The following is a 16774-nucleotide window of genomic DNA, read 5'->3' on the forward strand; positions in this document are numbered from 1 at the left end:
TAATGATTACACCACATATCAGCTAGATGCAGGCAAGTGTGTGCAAGACGTTATTGAATGTGACACTGTTGGTACTTGGATTACTCAAATTTCTATCAAACCTGTGCACCTACGTTGTAAACTTATGCATAGGCTAGGTTGTAGCAACCTCATGATGGGTATTGGGAAAATTTGAGTAACGTAAACCTATTGATGATCCATTCACCCAGCTCAATGTAATGTGAATGCTAGTCATCCAATATGCTGTAATAGAAATAAGGCTCATAAAAATTATCGTCCTCCCTCATCTTAAAACAGCATCGACCGCTACTGGTCTACAGACAGCCCAACAAGCACAGACAAAGAGTTACTACCCTCTGTACAAGAGATATGGGATGTTAATTGAAGTTCTCTACAATTTTGTTCACAAATTGTTGTACAACTGTTAGTGAGCATTTCTCCTTCGCCAAGATAATTCACCTTGGCAAGAAGCTGATTAAACAGCATGATAAATTACACGGGTGCACCTTGTGCTGGGGAGAGAGGAGAGGGGAGAGAAGGCCACAAAAATGAGCAGTTGTCACACCATGCCAAAGATGTCTCAAGGTGAGGGAGCGTGCAATTGGCATGCTGACCAGCTGTTGCCAGAGAATTTAATGTTCATTTCTCTACCATAAGTCGCCTCCAATGACAATTTCGGTAATTTGGCAGTACGTCCAACCGTCCTCACAACCGCAGACCACGTGTATGGCATTGTGTGGGCAAGTGGTTTGCTGATGTCACTGTTGTCAGAGTGCCCCATGATGGCAGTTACAGTATGGGCTGGCATAAGCTAAAGGACAAAGAACACAATTGCATTATATCGATGACAATTTGAATGCACAAAAAAACTGAGATCCTGAGGCCCATTGTGGGGCCCATTTTTTAAGGTCTGTGACAGATGCATATCTGTATTCCCAGTCATGTGAAATCCATTGATTAGGGCCTAATGAATTTAATTTAACTGACTGACTTCCTCATATGAACTGTAACTCAGTAAAATCAATGTAATTGTTGCATCTTGTGAATATATTTTTGTTCAGTATATTTAATATTTTCACTGAGGCAAGTACACTTCCACAGGATATTAATTGAGGAAATTCTCATATCTGGCCCTGTGCGCTCCTTAAATCGTGGCATTGAACATTTCAGCAGCCTGTGTAACATTTGACAATTTTGATTTCTTCTGGAAACAAAGCTAGTTTTATAAGGATGGTATCCACCCAAATCATTTGGGTTCCTGGATCATTTCACAGCATTATAAGGCTGTGTTGAGACAATGACTTATCAATGACACAAGCCCAGCTCAGTTAAGCCCTAGTAGGAAGTGCAGTGCGTGCAGCTCACCTTGCACTAACAAATAACATGAGCATGTCTACTTCTGCTAAGCTTCCCAGTAAAGCAATGAAACAAGCAACCATCCCAGAAGTGCTAAAAATAGCCCACATTAACATATGTAGCTTAAGAAACAAGGTTCGTGAAATCAATAACAGTCCATTATTATCTCAGTCTCATTCTGAACGTCGCATAGTACGTGGATCCGCAAGAACCTTAGCCCTTTTGAATACTCAGTACTACACAAATTGACAGAAATCACTGAAATCATTTATTTATTAATTAACTAAATAACACAGAATGCCATACACTTACATGAGATAAAAGTCCCTAGTGGACTGACACGATACGACAGCTTGTTACACATATGGAAAGGGAGTGGGAATAGAAAGGTAGGGAGAGTGTCAACTTATCATACATACATTTTGGAAACTACGCTCGGTTACCAGAATACTTAGCATCCTAACCACCGCTCATTCGGATTAGAAATGCAATATCTATAGATATGGTCTTTCTCTGTTGTCACTATTGAAACCAATCGATACGTCTATGGGTTGTGGCTCGATGTAAGGCTCTTGTTGTCCACCAGAGGTCACAATGTCCTTAGTTGTAGAGCTTCTCTGGTCTTGGGGTGTTTGTTAGCATCAGATGAACCAACAGTTTTATCAAAAGGAGGGATTCTTCCTTCCCACCTCGTGTCTTTTAGTTAAAGTTCTAGGACCACGTTTTACATGCACAGCTACAGACTGTAAATGATTCTGGTCTCTTAGGTGAGGTTCTCTTCTTCTGTAGAAATTGCGAGTTTCAGAGTTATCATTTTCAGCCGTGTAGCCACCGCTCCACGCTGTCTGGTTTCAGTACAAAGTTTCTAACCATCTCAACATGTGGACCACGGCTTCACGTATTTTTGCTCTTGTAGTTTTAACCATTCGTGATGATGTCGAGGATACACCGTCTGTCTGCTTGGTCTCAATGGTTGATTCCAGGTTAAGCTACCGACCACTTTACACGCCAGCATCAACCAATGTAAACTTCGTTAGCAAGTCCTTTAAGCACTCTGGCCAAAGGGGGCGTTCCGTCATGCTGACACAAACTCTGAGCTCTTTTGGGCGTGGTTACTGACTGGGCACAAGTTTATATTTAAAACAACTATCCTTTAGAAGGCTAAAATCACATCCGATCTTCAAAAAAGTATATTTAATCATATTTTACACCACATTTAGATGTAAACATGCTACAAAGGACAAGCACACTTTCAGAGTTACTGTTACCTTGATATACCATCCTTAACGGAGTCAAATAAATAAACCATATGACAGGATTATTCTTTCCATCCGCCCAGACCACTAACATTCAGACGTCAGATATTAATGTTCCAATGTCCAATCTTTTGCATTAGAATTTCTGCAAACTATCTATGACAGGCTGTTAAGTCATAAAACCGGTCTAACTCTATCCCTCTCTGGCTATCTGTCAGCCATGTGCCAAGCTGATCTGGCACCTTCGATCCTCACCAAGGAGAGAGAGAATGGGAACATGTATTGATCAAATATTTACTAATGCTGTAGAAATTTGCTTTAAAGCAACATCCAAATCTATCAGATGTAGTGATCACAATATAGTAGCGAACAAAGTTCGAAAGTCTGGGCCTAATATACAGTTTAAGTCAGAAGTTCACATACACCTTAGCCAAATACATTTAAACATTTTTCAAAAATCCTGACATTTCATCCTAGTAGAAATTCCCTGTCTTAGGTTAGTTAGGATCACCACTATTGTAAGAATATGAAATGTCAGAATAATAGTTGAGAGAATGGTTTATTTCAGCTTTAATTTCTTTCATCACATTCCCAGTGGGTCAGAAGTTACATTACACTGAGTTAGTACTTGGTAGCATTGCCTTTAAATTGTTTAACTTGGGTGAAACTTTTTGGGTAGCCTTCCACAAGCTTGGTTGAATTAAGGCTCATTCCTCCTGACAGAGCTGGTGTAACTGAGTCAGGTTTGAAGGTCTCCTTGCTCACACACACTTTTTCAGTTCTGCCAGCAAATGTTCTATACGATTGAAGTCAGGGCTTTGTGATGGCGACTCCAATACCTTGACTTTGTTGTCCTTAAGCCATTTTGCCACAACTTTGGAAGTATGCTTTGGGTCATTGTCCATTTGGAAGACCCATTTGCGACAAAGCTTTAACTTCCTGACTGATGTCTTGAGATGTTGCTTCAATATATCCACATTATTTTCTTACCTCATGATGGCATCCATTTTGTGAAGTGCACCAGTCCCTCCTGCAGCAAAGCACCCCCACAACATGACACTGCCACTCCCGTGCTTCACAGTTGGAATGGTGTTCTTCAGCTTGCAAGCCTCCCCCTTTTTCCTCCAAACATAACAATGGTCATTATGGCCAAACAGTTCTTTTTTTGTTTAATCAGACCAGAAAGACCAAAAAGTACGATCTTTGTCCCCGTGTGCAGTTGCAAACCGTAATCTGGCTTTTTTTTATGGCGGTTTAGGAGCAGTGGCTTCTTCCTTGCTGAGCGGCCTTTCAGGTTATGTCGATATAGGACTTGTTTTACTGTGGATATAGATACTTTTGTACCTGTTTCATCCAGCATCTTCACAGGGTCCTTTGCTGCTGTTCTGGTATTGATTTGTACTTTTCGCACCAAAGTACATTCATCTCTAGAAAACAGAACATGTCTCCTTCCTGAGCGGTATGATGGCTGCGAAGTCCCATGGTGTTTATACTTTCGTACTATTGTTTGTACAGATGAACGTGGTACCTTCAGGCATTTGGAAATTGCTCCAAAGGATGAACCAGACTTGGAGGTCTACTATTTATTTGATTTCTTTTGATTTTCCCATGATGTCAAGCAAAGAGGCACTGAGTTTGAAGTTAAGCCTTGAAATTCATCCACAGGTACACCTCCAATTGACTCAAATTATGTCAATTAGCCTATCAGAAGCTTCTAAAGCCATGACATAATTTTCTGGAATATTCCAAGCTGTTTAAAGGCACAGTCAACTTAGTGTATGTAAACTTCTGACCCACTGGAATTGTGATACAGTGAATTAAAAGTGAAATAATCTGTCTGTAAACAATTGTTGGGAAAATGACTTGGGTCATGCACAAAGTAGATGTCCTAACCGACTTGCCTATAGTTAAAAAAAATAAATAAAATGTGGAGTGGTTGAAAAACGAGTTAATGACTCCAACCTAAGTGTATGTAAACATCAGACTTCAACTGTAGGTGTATAAGAGGTCATACAATGAGTTCTGTAATGATTACTATGTTGTTGATGTAAATCATATTTGTTGGTCTTCTCATGACTTGCCCTTTTGGGTGAGGATCATAGGCGCCAGATTCTCCCGCCTCTCGTTCCACAGTTTCATGACGGTCGTAAAATTCCTTGCAAAACAAACTCTTCACTGCCATGGAGTACTGAAGGAAAGAACCTATGGATAACAAAAATATTCTTCCCACCAAAACGCTCAAAAAATCTGTGGTAGCAGAATCAGAATTAGTTAGGTAACATTGATAAATAAGATGGTTTATTTACATAATAATGCTTATGTGAGATATTTGTCATTAGGATGTTTTCTTTTGGATAATACTGTTGGCAGTTGCATTTTCCTCTCTCTTCTCTGCTTGGGCTTAGTCACTTGAGGCCCAGAGAGGGGAGAGGTCAGGCTTGTCTTCATATGTCAATGTATCTGTTAAACCATGTGAAGGGCTCCACAATGTCTGTACACCAGTCACTCCCTACTTTTCCCATTGGGGGAGGAGTATGGCAGTGTCTGGAACTATTGTATGTTCCCTCTGAGGTTTCCCTTATCTTGATTTAGTATATGACCTAAAAGGCTCACTGTCTTTTCTGATCTTGTCCAGGAGGGGGTGTTTTTGAGATATGATATATTGATATATGCCATTGGATGCTGTCTGGCTATGGGATACTCCTCTCTCAAGTAAAAGGCCCTTTGTAATGTTCCTAAGATCTGTTATTCGTCATGTGAGTTGAGATGGGTGTGTCTTGGTTATAAATGATACTAAGAACTGTTCATTTACAGACACTGAATTGATCTGAGAGTCACAGGGCTATGTGTGAAGCTCATATATGATTAAAGATGGACTTTATAATATACTCTGACTTGTGTGGTTTGCTCTCTCAATGTTTAGTAATACAGGAAATTACCATGACACATCCAAAAGTGGAGGAATAAACCATATTTCTGTATTCTAAACAGTTTGAAGGGTCTGTGTGTACATAAAATCATTACTAATTTGAGACGTAAGGACAGTAGAACAACATCACTATCTCTGAATGTGTATATTTTCCAGTGATCAGATTAACATCCACAAATAAATAAAAAAATGTAACTATTTGTGAGAAGATGTGATGTTAGACTTCTAAATGAGAGAATTAATTTTCATATGAAGTCTTAACCACGTGAGCACAGACATGTAAATCATGTCTGTGCTCCCCCCCGAGGGCTTACATAGATAGGACTGGTTACGAAATTTACATTAGAGACCAAGCAGGCGGACGGTGTGAACAGGACGACACGAATCGTTAAGAAATCTAAAAAACTAAAGACCAGACATGCGTGCCCAAGCTGAAATGGTTACTACTCTACATGCCAGAGTGAGCGTAAAAGGTATTGGAAGAAGCTAGACAAACTTTCACAAGTGAAAAAGATGAAGACAACACAGGAATATTCAGCAAAAAAAGAAGCGTCCCCTTTTCAGGACCCTGTCTTTCAAAGATAATCTGTACAAATCCAAGTAACTTCACAGATCTTCATTGTAAAGGGTTTAAACACCGTTTCCCATGCTTGTTCAATGAACCATAAACAATTAATGAACATTCACCTGTGGAACGGTCAGTAAGACACTAACAACCAAAAGAAAGATGCCCAGGGTCCCTGCTCATCTGCGTGAACGTGCCTTAGGCATGCTGCAAGGAGGCATGAGGACTGCAGATGTGGCCAGGGCAATAAACTACAATGTCCGTACTGTGAGACGCTTAAGACAACGCCACAGGGAGACAGGACGGACAGCTGATCATCCTTGCAGTAGCAGACCACGTGTAACACCTGAACTAGATCGGTACATCCGAACATCACGCCTGCGGGACAGGTACAGGATGGCAACAACTGCCCGAGTTACACCAGGAACGCACAATCCCTCCATCAGGGCACAGACTGTCTGCAATAGGCTGATAGAGGAAGGACTGAGATCTTGTAGGCCTGTTGTAAAGGCAGGTCCTCACCAGACATCACCGGCAACAACGTCGCCTATGGGCACAAAGCCACCTTTTTGTCATTGCAGGCAATCTCAACGCTGTGCGTTACAGGGAAGACATCCTCCTCCCTCATGTGGTACCCTTCCTGCAGGCTCATCCTGACATGACCCTCCAGCTTGACAATGCCACCAACCATGCTGCTCGTTCTGTGCGTGACTTCCTACAAGACAGGAATGTCTGTTCTGCCATGGCCAGCGAAGAGCCCGGATTTCAATCCCATTGAGCACGTCTGACTTTTACTTTTTAACCCCCCTTTGTTCAGGGACACATTATTCAATTTCTGTTAGTCACATGTCTATGAAACTTGTTCAGTTTATGTCTCAGTTGTTGAATCTTATGTTCATACAGATATTTACACAAATTACAAAAAATTATTTCGAATGTGCGGCCGTACATGTGGAAAGTATTCACATTTCCTACTTCTCAGCTGATGTATGTAGTCCACTCTCTTTCCCTCTCTTTATCGGTCCCCACCCTTTTCCATTGTCTAAAAATCTGTCAGTCAGGTTTAGTCCACTAGGGACTTTGGTGACTCTAGTAAGCTATTCTGTTGGTGTGTTTATGTAATTTTGTGATTATTTAGTAAATAAATTAAGCAAATTTGTATATCGCTGATTCATCATTTATGCTAGGGTTGTGCAAATATCCAAGAGTTTTGGAGTGAAGGCAAATGAGAATAAATGGACTGACTGATGTAAGAGATAATGATAAAGTTTCGTCCGGAGATAGTAACTCGTTAAATAACTTTGTGGTGCACCAGATTACTAATTAATTAACTGTTACATGAGTAATTTAAATCGCATAATAATTTAACGTTGTACGTAATTATATTATAAAATAACAGTCAATCACATTAAATGATAGTCAAGACACGACTTTCTATGGTGTGTAATGAGGAGCAACCAGACACTGCACTTGACACATTTATGAAATTGCTTGTTCTAGTTACTAATAAGCATGTACCCAGTAAGAAAATGTATGTAAAAAATGTTTAAATCCCCGTATATTGATGAGGAATTGAAAAATTGTATGGTTGAGCGGGATGAGGCATAAGGTATGGCAAATAAGTCTGGCAGCCCAACTGATTGACAAACTTATTGCAATTTGAAAAATCATGACTATGCTGAATAAAAATAAAAATGACACAATGACATGAAGTTGGATGTAAAATTACTCAGGATAATAGCAGACGTTATTGCCAAAACGATTTGCCATATCTTCAATTTAAGCTAAATAGAAAGTGTTTGCCTTCAGGCCTAGAGGCAAGCAAAAGTATTTCCTCTACCCAAGAATAGTAAAGCCCCCTTTACTGGCTCAAATAGTGGACCAATCAGCCAGTTAGCTCAGCAAACTTTTGGGAAAATTGTGTTTGACCAGATACAAAGCTATTTTACTATGAACAAATTGACAGACTCAGGTTGCTTATAGGGAAGGACTTTCAACAAGCACACCACTTACACAAATGACTGATTGATGATCAAAAGACCAAAAGATTATGGGAGCTGTTTTGTTACACTTCAGTGAGGTTTTGCCATTATTGATCATAGTCTGCTGCTGGAAAGAAGTGTGTGTTATGGCTTTATTTCCCTTCTATAATGTGGATAAAGAGTTACCTGTCTAACAGAACACGAAGGCTGTTTTTTAATGGAAGCCTCTCCAAAATAATCAAGGAAGAATCAAGAATTCCCCAGGGCAGCTGTCTAGAACCCATACTTAAAAACAAAAATCATTACTAATGACATGCGTAAAGTAAAGCCAGTATGTCTGTGGATGACTCAACACTACACACTTCAGCTACTACAGCAAGTGAAATTATTGCAACACTTAAAGAGCTGCAGTTAGTTTCAGAATGGGTGCAAGACAAGTTAGTTAGTCCTAAATATTTAAAAAACAAAAAGCATTGTATTTGGGACAAATCATTCACTAAAACCTAAACCAAAACTTGTCTTACTCGTTGTCTTACCCGCTGTTGTTTTAGCTAGCTCTCCCAATCAACACCTGTGATTGCTTTATGGCTCTTTCAAATGTAAATATGCCTTGTATACTGTTGTTTAGGATAGTTTTCATTGTTTTAGTTTACTACGAAGCCCCTAGTCCCACTCAACATGCCTCAGATGCCTCCTTTGTCCCACCTCCCACACATGCATGCCACCCAGCAAAACTAGCGAGTCCAGAGATGCAACCTCTTATCACTCAGTGCCTGGATTTTCCTCCACTGTACCCGCACCCCACCATACCCGTCTGCACATTATGCCCTGAATCAAGTCTACCACGCCCAGAAATCTGCTCCTTTTATTATTTGTCCCCCACACACTAGACGACCAGTTTTGATAGCCTTTAGCCATACCCTCATCCTACTCCTCCTCTGTTCCTCGGGTGATGTGGAGGTTAACCCAGGCCTTGTGTGTCCCCAGGAAGTCTCATTGCTTTACTTCTATAACTGCAAAAACCTTGGTTTCATGCATGTTAACATCAGAAGCCTCCTCCCTAAGTTTGTTTTACTCACTGCTTTAGCAGACTCCGCCAACCCGGATGTCCTTGCCATGTCCGAATCCTGGCTTAGGAAGGCCACGAAAAATTGAGATTTCCATACCCAACTACAACATTTTCCATCAAGATAGAACTGCCAAAGGGGGAGGAGTTGCAATCTACTCCAGAGATAGCCTGCAAAGTTCTGTCATACTTTCCAGGTCTATGCCCAAACAGTTCGAGCTTCAAATTTTTTAAATGAATCTCCCCAGAAACAAGTCTCTCACTGTTGCCGCCTGTTACAGACACCCCCCTCAGCTCCCAGCTGTGCCCTGGACACCATATGTGAATTGATTGCCCCCCATCTATCTCCAGATTTCGTTCTGTTAGGTGACCTAAACTGGGATATGCTGAACACCCCCAGCAGTACTACAATCTAAACTAGATACCCTCAATCTCACACAAATTATCACGGAACCCAAATCAAATCAAAGTTTGTCCGTGCGCAAAATGTATTAGGTGAACAAAAGGTAGGTAAAGAAATAAAAACAACAGTAAAAAAGACAGGCTATATAGAGTAGCAAGGCTATTAAAGTAGCGAGGCGACATAATGCAAACAGCCCGGGTAGGGGGTAAAAACTGTTGAGAAGCCTTTTTGGCCTAGACTTGGCACTCCGGTTCCGCTTGCCATGCGGTAGTAGAGAGATCACGCCATGACTGGGGTGGCTGTGCTCTTTGACAATTTTTAGGGCCTTCCTCTGCCACCGCCTGGTGTAGAGGTTCTGGATGGCAGGCAGCTTAGCCCCAGTGATGTACTGGGCTGTACGCACAACCCTTTGTAGTGCCTTGCGGTCGGAGGCCGAGCAATTGCTGTACCAGACAGTGATGCAACCATGCTCTCGATGTTGCAGCTGTAGAACCTTTTGAGGATCTCAGGACCCATGCCAAATCTTTTCAGTTTCCTGATAGGAATAGGCTTTGTCGTGCCCTCTTCACGACTGTCTTGGTGTGTTTGGACCTTTCTAGTTTGTTGTTGATGTGGACACCGAGGAACTTGAAGCTCTCAACTTGCTCCACTACAGACCCATCGATGAGAATGGGGGCGTGCTAACTCCTTTTCCTGTAGTCCACAATCTTATTCTTGTTACATTGAGGTATAGGCTGTTATTCGGGGACCACCTGGCCAGGTGTCTGACCACCGCCCTATAGGCTGTCTCGTCGTTGTCGGTGATCAGGCCTACCACTGTTGTGTAATCAGCAAACTTAATGATGGTGTTGGAGTCGTGCCTGGCCATGCAGTCGTGGGTGAACAGGGAGTACAGGAGGGTACTGAGCACACACCCTTGTGGAGCTTCAGTGTTGAGGATCAGCGTGGCAGATGTGTTGCTACCTACCCTCACCACCTGGGGGCGGCCCGTCAGGAAGTCCAGGATCCAGTTGCAGAGGGAGGTGTTTAGTCCCAGGATCCTTAGCTTAGTGAAGCTTTGAGGGTACTATGGTGTTGAATGCTGAGCTGTAGTCAATGAACAGCATTCTCACATAAGTGTTCCTTTTTTTCAGGTGGGTAAGGGCAGTGTGGAGTGCAATAGAGATTGCATCATCTGTAGATCTGTTTGGGCAGTATGAAATTGGAGTGGGTCTAGGGTTTCTGGGATAATGGTGTTGATGTGAGCCATTACCAACCTTTCAATGCACTTCATGGCCATGGACGTGAGTGCTACGGGTCTGTAGTCATTTAGGCAGGTTGCCTTTGTGTTCTTGCGCACAGGGACTATGGTGGTCTGCATGAAACATGTTGTTATTACAGACTCAATCAGGGACATGTTGAAAATGTCAGTGAAGACACCTGCCAGTTGGTCAGCACATGCCCGGAGCACACGTCCTGGTAATCCGTCTGGCCCCGCAGCCTTGTGTATGTTGACCTGTTTATTAAAGGTCTTACTCACGTCAGCTATGGAGAGCGTGATCACACAGTTGTCCGGAACAGCTGATGCACTCATGCATGCCTCAGTGGTGCTTGCCTCGAAGCGAGCATAGAAGTGATTTAGCTCGTCTGGTAGGCTCGGGTCACTGGGCAGCTAGCGGCTGTGCTTCCCTTTGTAGTCTGTAATAGTTTGCAAGCCCTGTCACATAAGACGAGCGTCAGAGCCGGTGTAGTATGATTCAATCTTAGTCCTATATTGACCCTTTGCCGGTTTGATGGTTCGTTGCAGGACATAGCAGGATTTCTTGTAAACTTCCGGGTTAGAGTCCCATACCTTGAAAGCGGCAGCTCTACCCTTTAACTCAGTGGGAATGTTGCCTGTAATCCATGGCTTCTGGTTGGGGTATGTACGTACAGTCACTGTGGGGACAACGTCCTCGATTCAATTATTGATAAAGCCAGTGACTGATGTGGTGTACTCCTCAATGCCATCGGAAGAATTCCGGAACATGTTCCAGTCTGTGATAGCAAAACAGTTCTTCAGCATCTGCTTCAACTGACCACTTTTTTATAGACCGAGTCACTGGTGCTACCTGCTTTCATTTTTGCTTGTAAGCAGGAATCAGGAGGATAGAGTTGTGGTCGGATTTACCAAATGGAGGGCGAGGGAGAGCTTTGGACACGTTTCTGTGTGTGGAGTTGTTAAGGGAATTTTTATCAATGATGATTAATTTTGTATACATTTCAAATCAAGACTGACTAGTCCAAATGCTATTATGTACTGTACATAATGAATTTTCTCTCTTGCTCCCATTCCCAATTGTATATAATATAGTCAGGAGTTTAGTAACAATGACGGTCTGTTCCTTTGTACAAATGAATGAACTATCTCCAGACTGTCTAGAATGCTGATTTACACTGACTGACCTTGGCTTCAGGCGAGGAGGGAAGGCTCGAGAACTATAGGGCCTCTCTACCCGTGTGAGAACATTTAGAAAACGCTGACGTCATTTTCAGTTTATAACCTGTGGAAAAATGTGTATGTACCAGTACTCTCTTGAATTAAACGCTGTTACCTGACTTTTAAGACCGGGGCTCTGTCCATTCTTATAAATATATAGGGTTTTACAAACCCTTCGAATGCATTGACAGAGTATGTAATTCTGATTGGTCAATAATACAGAGGAATTTAGAATTCCTTCAACAGGAGTACAGGTGATATCGAATGTTTTTCCCTCTGGTTGCACATTTAACACGTTGATGGACATTTGGAAGAACTGATTCAAGTTTCCCTGCATTAAAGTCTCCGGCCACTGGGAGCGCCGAACCTGGGTGAGTGGTTTCCTGTTTGCTTATTTCCTTATACAGCTGTGAGTGCGGTCTTAGTGCCAGCATCTGTCTGTGGTGGTAAATAAACAGCCACGAAAAGAACAGCTGAAAACTCTCTAGGCAAGTAGTGTGGCCTGCAATTTATCACAATATACTCTACTTCAGGCGAGCAAAATCTAGAGCCACCAGATACAACCTTAAATCTGTAAACATAGGCACCCTCAGATATTATCCTGACCAACTTGCCCTCCAAATGCACCTCTGCTGTTTTCAATCAGGATCTCAGCTATCACTGCCTCATTGCCAGCATTCAAACGACAACCCCTCATCATTGTCAAACACTCCCTAAAACACTTCTGCGAGCAAGCCTTTCTAAATCGGCCTGGCCCGGGTATCCTGGAAGGATATCGACCTCATCCCGTCAGTCGAGGATGCCTGGTTGTTCTTTAACAAGTAATTTCCTCACCATCTTAAATAAGTATGCCCCTTTCAAATAATGTAGAACTAAGAACAGAAATAGCCTTTGGTTCACTCCAGACCTGACTGCCCTCGACCAGGACAAAAACAACCTGTGGCGTTCTGCACTAGCATCAAATAGTCCCCGCAATATGCAACTTTCAGGGAAGTCAGGAACCAATACACGCAGTCAGTCAGGAAAGCAAAGGCTAGCTATTTCAAACAGAAATTTGCATTCTGTAGCTCTAACTCCAAAAGGTTTTAGGACACAAGTCCATGGAGAATAAGAGCACCTACTCCCAGCTGCCCACTGCACTGAGGCGAGGTAACACTGTCACCAACGAAAAATCCACGATAATCGATAATCATCTCTCAACGGCTGGCCATGCTTTCCTCCTGGCAAACCCAACCCCGGCCAACAGCTCCGCAGCCCCCTCTTCAAAGGGGGAGACACCCTGGACCCAAACTGTTACAGACCTATATCCATCCTGCCCTAACTTTTTTTAAAGTCTTCGAAAGCCAAGTTAACAAACAGATAACCATTTCAAATCCCACCATACCTTCTCCACTGTGCAATCCGGTTTCCGAGCTGGTCACGGGTGCACCTCAGCCACGCTCAGGGTACTAAACGATATCATAACCGCCATCGATAAAAGACAACACTGTGCAGCAGTCTTTATCGACCTGACTAAGGCTTTCGACTCTGTCAATCACCGTATTCTTATCGGCGGACTCAACAGCCTTGGTTTCTCAAATGACTGCCTCGCCTGGTTCACCAACTACTTCTCAGACAAAGTTCAGTGTGTCAAATTGGAGGGCCTGTTGTCGGGACCTCTGGCAGTCTCCATGGGGGTAGCACAGGGTTCAATTCTCGGGCCGACTCTTTTCTCTGTATATATCAACGATGTTGCTCTTGCTGCGGGTGATTCCCTGATCCACCTCTACGCAGACGACACCATTCTGTATACATCTGGCCCTTCTTTGGACACTGTTAACCAACCTCCAAACGAGCTTCAATGCCATACAACTCTCCTTCCGTGGCCTCCAACTGCTCTTAAACGCGAGTAAAACCAAATGCATGCTTTTCAACTGTTTGCTGCCCGCACCCTTAGAATATGTGGACAACTACAAATACCTAGGTGTCTGGCTAGACTGTAAACTCTCCTTCCAGACTCATATTAAACATCTTCAATCCAAAATTAAATCTAGAATCGGCATCCTATTTAGCAAAAAAAGCCTCCTTCACTCACGCCACCATACATACCCTCGTAAAACTGACCATCCTACCGATCCTCGACTTGAGCAAAGTCATTTACAAAATAGCTTCAAATATTCTACTCGGCAAACTGGATGCTGTGCATAGCCCACCTGTAAATAGCCCACCCAATCTACCTCATCCCCATATTTATCTACTTTTCTGCTCTTGCACGCCAGTATTTGTACTTGCACATCATCTGCTCATCTATTCACCCGTGTTAATTTGCTAAATTGTAATTACGCCGCTACTATGGCCTATTTATTGCCTTACCTCCTCATGCCATTTGCACACACTGTACATAGACTTTCTTTTTTTTCTATTGTGTTATTGAATGTACGCTTGTTTATTCCATGTGTAACTCTGTTGTTGTTTGCGTCACACTGCTTTGCTTTATCTTGGCCAGGTCGCAGTTGTAAATGAGAACTTGTTCTCAACAAGCTTACCTGGTGAAATAAAGATGAAATCAAATTGAAAAAATTCACAACTTGTAATAAATGGTGTGGAAATTGGTTGGTGACTAAACTCCTTGGAGTAACCCTGGATTGTAAACTGTCATTGTCAAAATGCTGATACAATTCTTAACAGCACTATCAACTATCAAGGCAGGTCCTACAGGCTCTAGGTTTGTCACTCCTGGACTACTGTTCAGTAGTGTGGTCAGGTGCCACAAGATGGACCTCTGAAAATTACAATTGGCTCAGAACAGGGCAGTTGGCCCTTGGATGTACACGGAGAGCCAACACGTAAATCTCTCATGGCTCACTACTTGTTTTTGTAAGTGTTGACATGCTGAATGCACCGAGTCGTCTGTTTAAACTACTTGCACACAGCTCGGACACCCATGCATACCCCACAAGACATGCCACCAGAGGTCTCTTCACAGTCCCCAAGTCAAGAACAGACTACGGGAGGAGCAGGGTACTACAGAGGCATGGCTATATGGGAACATTATTCCACATCAGATAACTGATGCAAGCAGTAGAATCAGATTTATTTTAAGAACTAGATACATTTACACATTATGGAACAGCGGGGACTGAAGAGACAGGAACACACACAAATGATAATACATGCACTCTACACACGTAGACAAGGATTCTGTATTGTAGATATGTGGTAGTAGAGTAGTGGTCTGAGGGAACACACTTCATGTGTTGTGAAAAGTGTTATGAAATGTAATGTCAAGTAATATCTTAAATTGTAAAACTGCCATATTGTTGCTGGACCCCAGGAAGAGTAGCTGTTGCCATGATAACAGCTAAAGAGGATCCTTAATAAAACACAAATAAAGAAATTAAGCAAAAGCGTATTGATGGGTTGTCACTAGGTTGTACTCACTGGCGTTGTCCAGTTTCTGACAGATGATGTCATAAGGTGACTGCAGGTGCGTCACCATGGCAGCGAAGGTGTCTCCCAGTCCCTGGGTCAGAGGGTCAGGTGGCTGTGCCTCCATGTTCTCGTTCTTACCCCCCGACTGGCGGCGGAAGTTTTCCAGGGACGCACTCACTAGGGAGTCTGGCGCAGAGGGGAGCAGAGGGGGAATAGCAACTAAATATTAAAACAAACTGGAGAAAACCTTTACCTTGTAAACTCAAAAAGAAACGTCCTCTCACTGTCGACTGCGTTTCTTTTCAGCAAATTTAACAAATATTTGTATGAACATAAGATTAAACAACAGACAAACTGAACAAGTTCCACAGACATGTGACTAACAGAAATGGAATAATGTGTCCCTGAACAAAGGGGGGGTTGAGAGCCGGGCTCCTCGCTGGCCATGGCAGAACACAGACATTCCTGTCTTGCAGGAAATCATGCACAGAACGAGCAGTATGGCTGGTGGCATTTTCATGCTAGAGGGTCATGTCAGGATGAGCCTGCAGGAAGGGTACCACATGAGGGAGGAGGATGTCTTCCCTGTAATGCACAGCGTTGAGATTGCTTGCAATGACAACAAGCTCAGCCCGATGATGCTGTGACACACTGCCCCAGACCATGACAGACCCTCCACATCGATCCCGCTCCCGAGTACAGGCCTCGGTGCAAAGCTCATTCCTTCGACGATAAACGCGAATCTGACCATCACCCCTGGTGAGACAAAACCGCGACTCGTCAGTGAAGAGCACTTTTTGCCAGTCCTGTCTGGTCCAGCGACGATGGGTTTGTGCCCATAGGCAACGTTGTTGCCGGTGATGTCCATTGAGGACCTGCCTTACAATAGGCCTACAAGCCCTCAGTCCAGCCTCTTTCAGCCTATTGCAGACAGTCTGTGCACTGATGGAGAGATTGTGCACTCCTGGTCTAACTCGGGCAGTTGTTGCCATCCTGTACCTGTCCCGCAGGTGTGATGTTCGGGTGTACCGATCCTGTGCAGGTTTGTTACACTTGGTCTGCCATGGCGAGGACGATCAGCTGTCTATCCTGTCTCCCTGTAGCGCTGTCTTAGGCGTCTCACAGTACGGCCACATCTGCAGTCCTCATGCCTCCTTGCAGCATGCCTAAGGCACGTTCACGCAGATGAGCAGGGAACCTGGGCATCTTTCTTTTGGTATTTTTTCATAGTCAGTAGAAAGGCCTCTTTAGTGTCCTAAGTTTTCATAACTGTGGCCTTAATTGCCTACCGTCTGTAAGCTGTTAGTGTCTTAATGACCGTTCCACAGGTGCATGTTCATTAATTGTT

General features: G+C 43.1%; 1 protein-coding gene across 3 annotated transcripts in view; it reads right to left on the minus strand.

Annotated features, from left to right (window-relative positions):
- tdrd1 (tudor domain containing 1) overlaps positions 1-16774 on the minus strand; it is an 87966-nt gene that overhangs the window by 46133 nt on the left and 25059 nt on the right. For all 3 annotated transcript variants that reach the window (XM_021575467.2, XM_036955615.1, XM_021575466.2), the window contains exon 12: positions 15436-15612. In XM_021575467.2, the coding sequence (XP_021431142.2) occupies positions 15436-15612 (177 nt within the window). The remainder of the gene's footprint in view (positions 1-15435; positions 15613-16774) is intronic.

Source organism: Oncorhynchus mykiss, chromosome 20 (assembly GCF_013265735.2).
Source record: "Oncorhynchus mykiss isolate Arlee chromosome 20, USDA_OmykA_1.1, whole genome shotgun sequence".
NCBI lineage: Eukaryota > Metazoa > Chordata > Actinopteri > Salmoniformes > Salmonidae > Oncorhynchus > Oncorhynchus mykiss.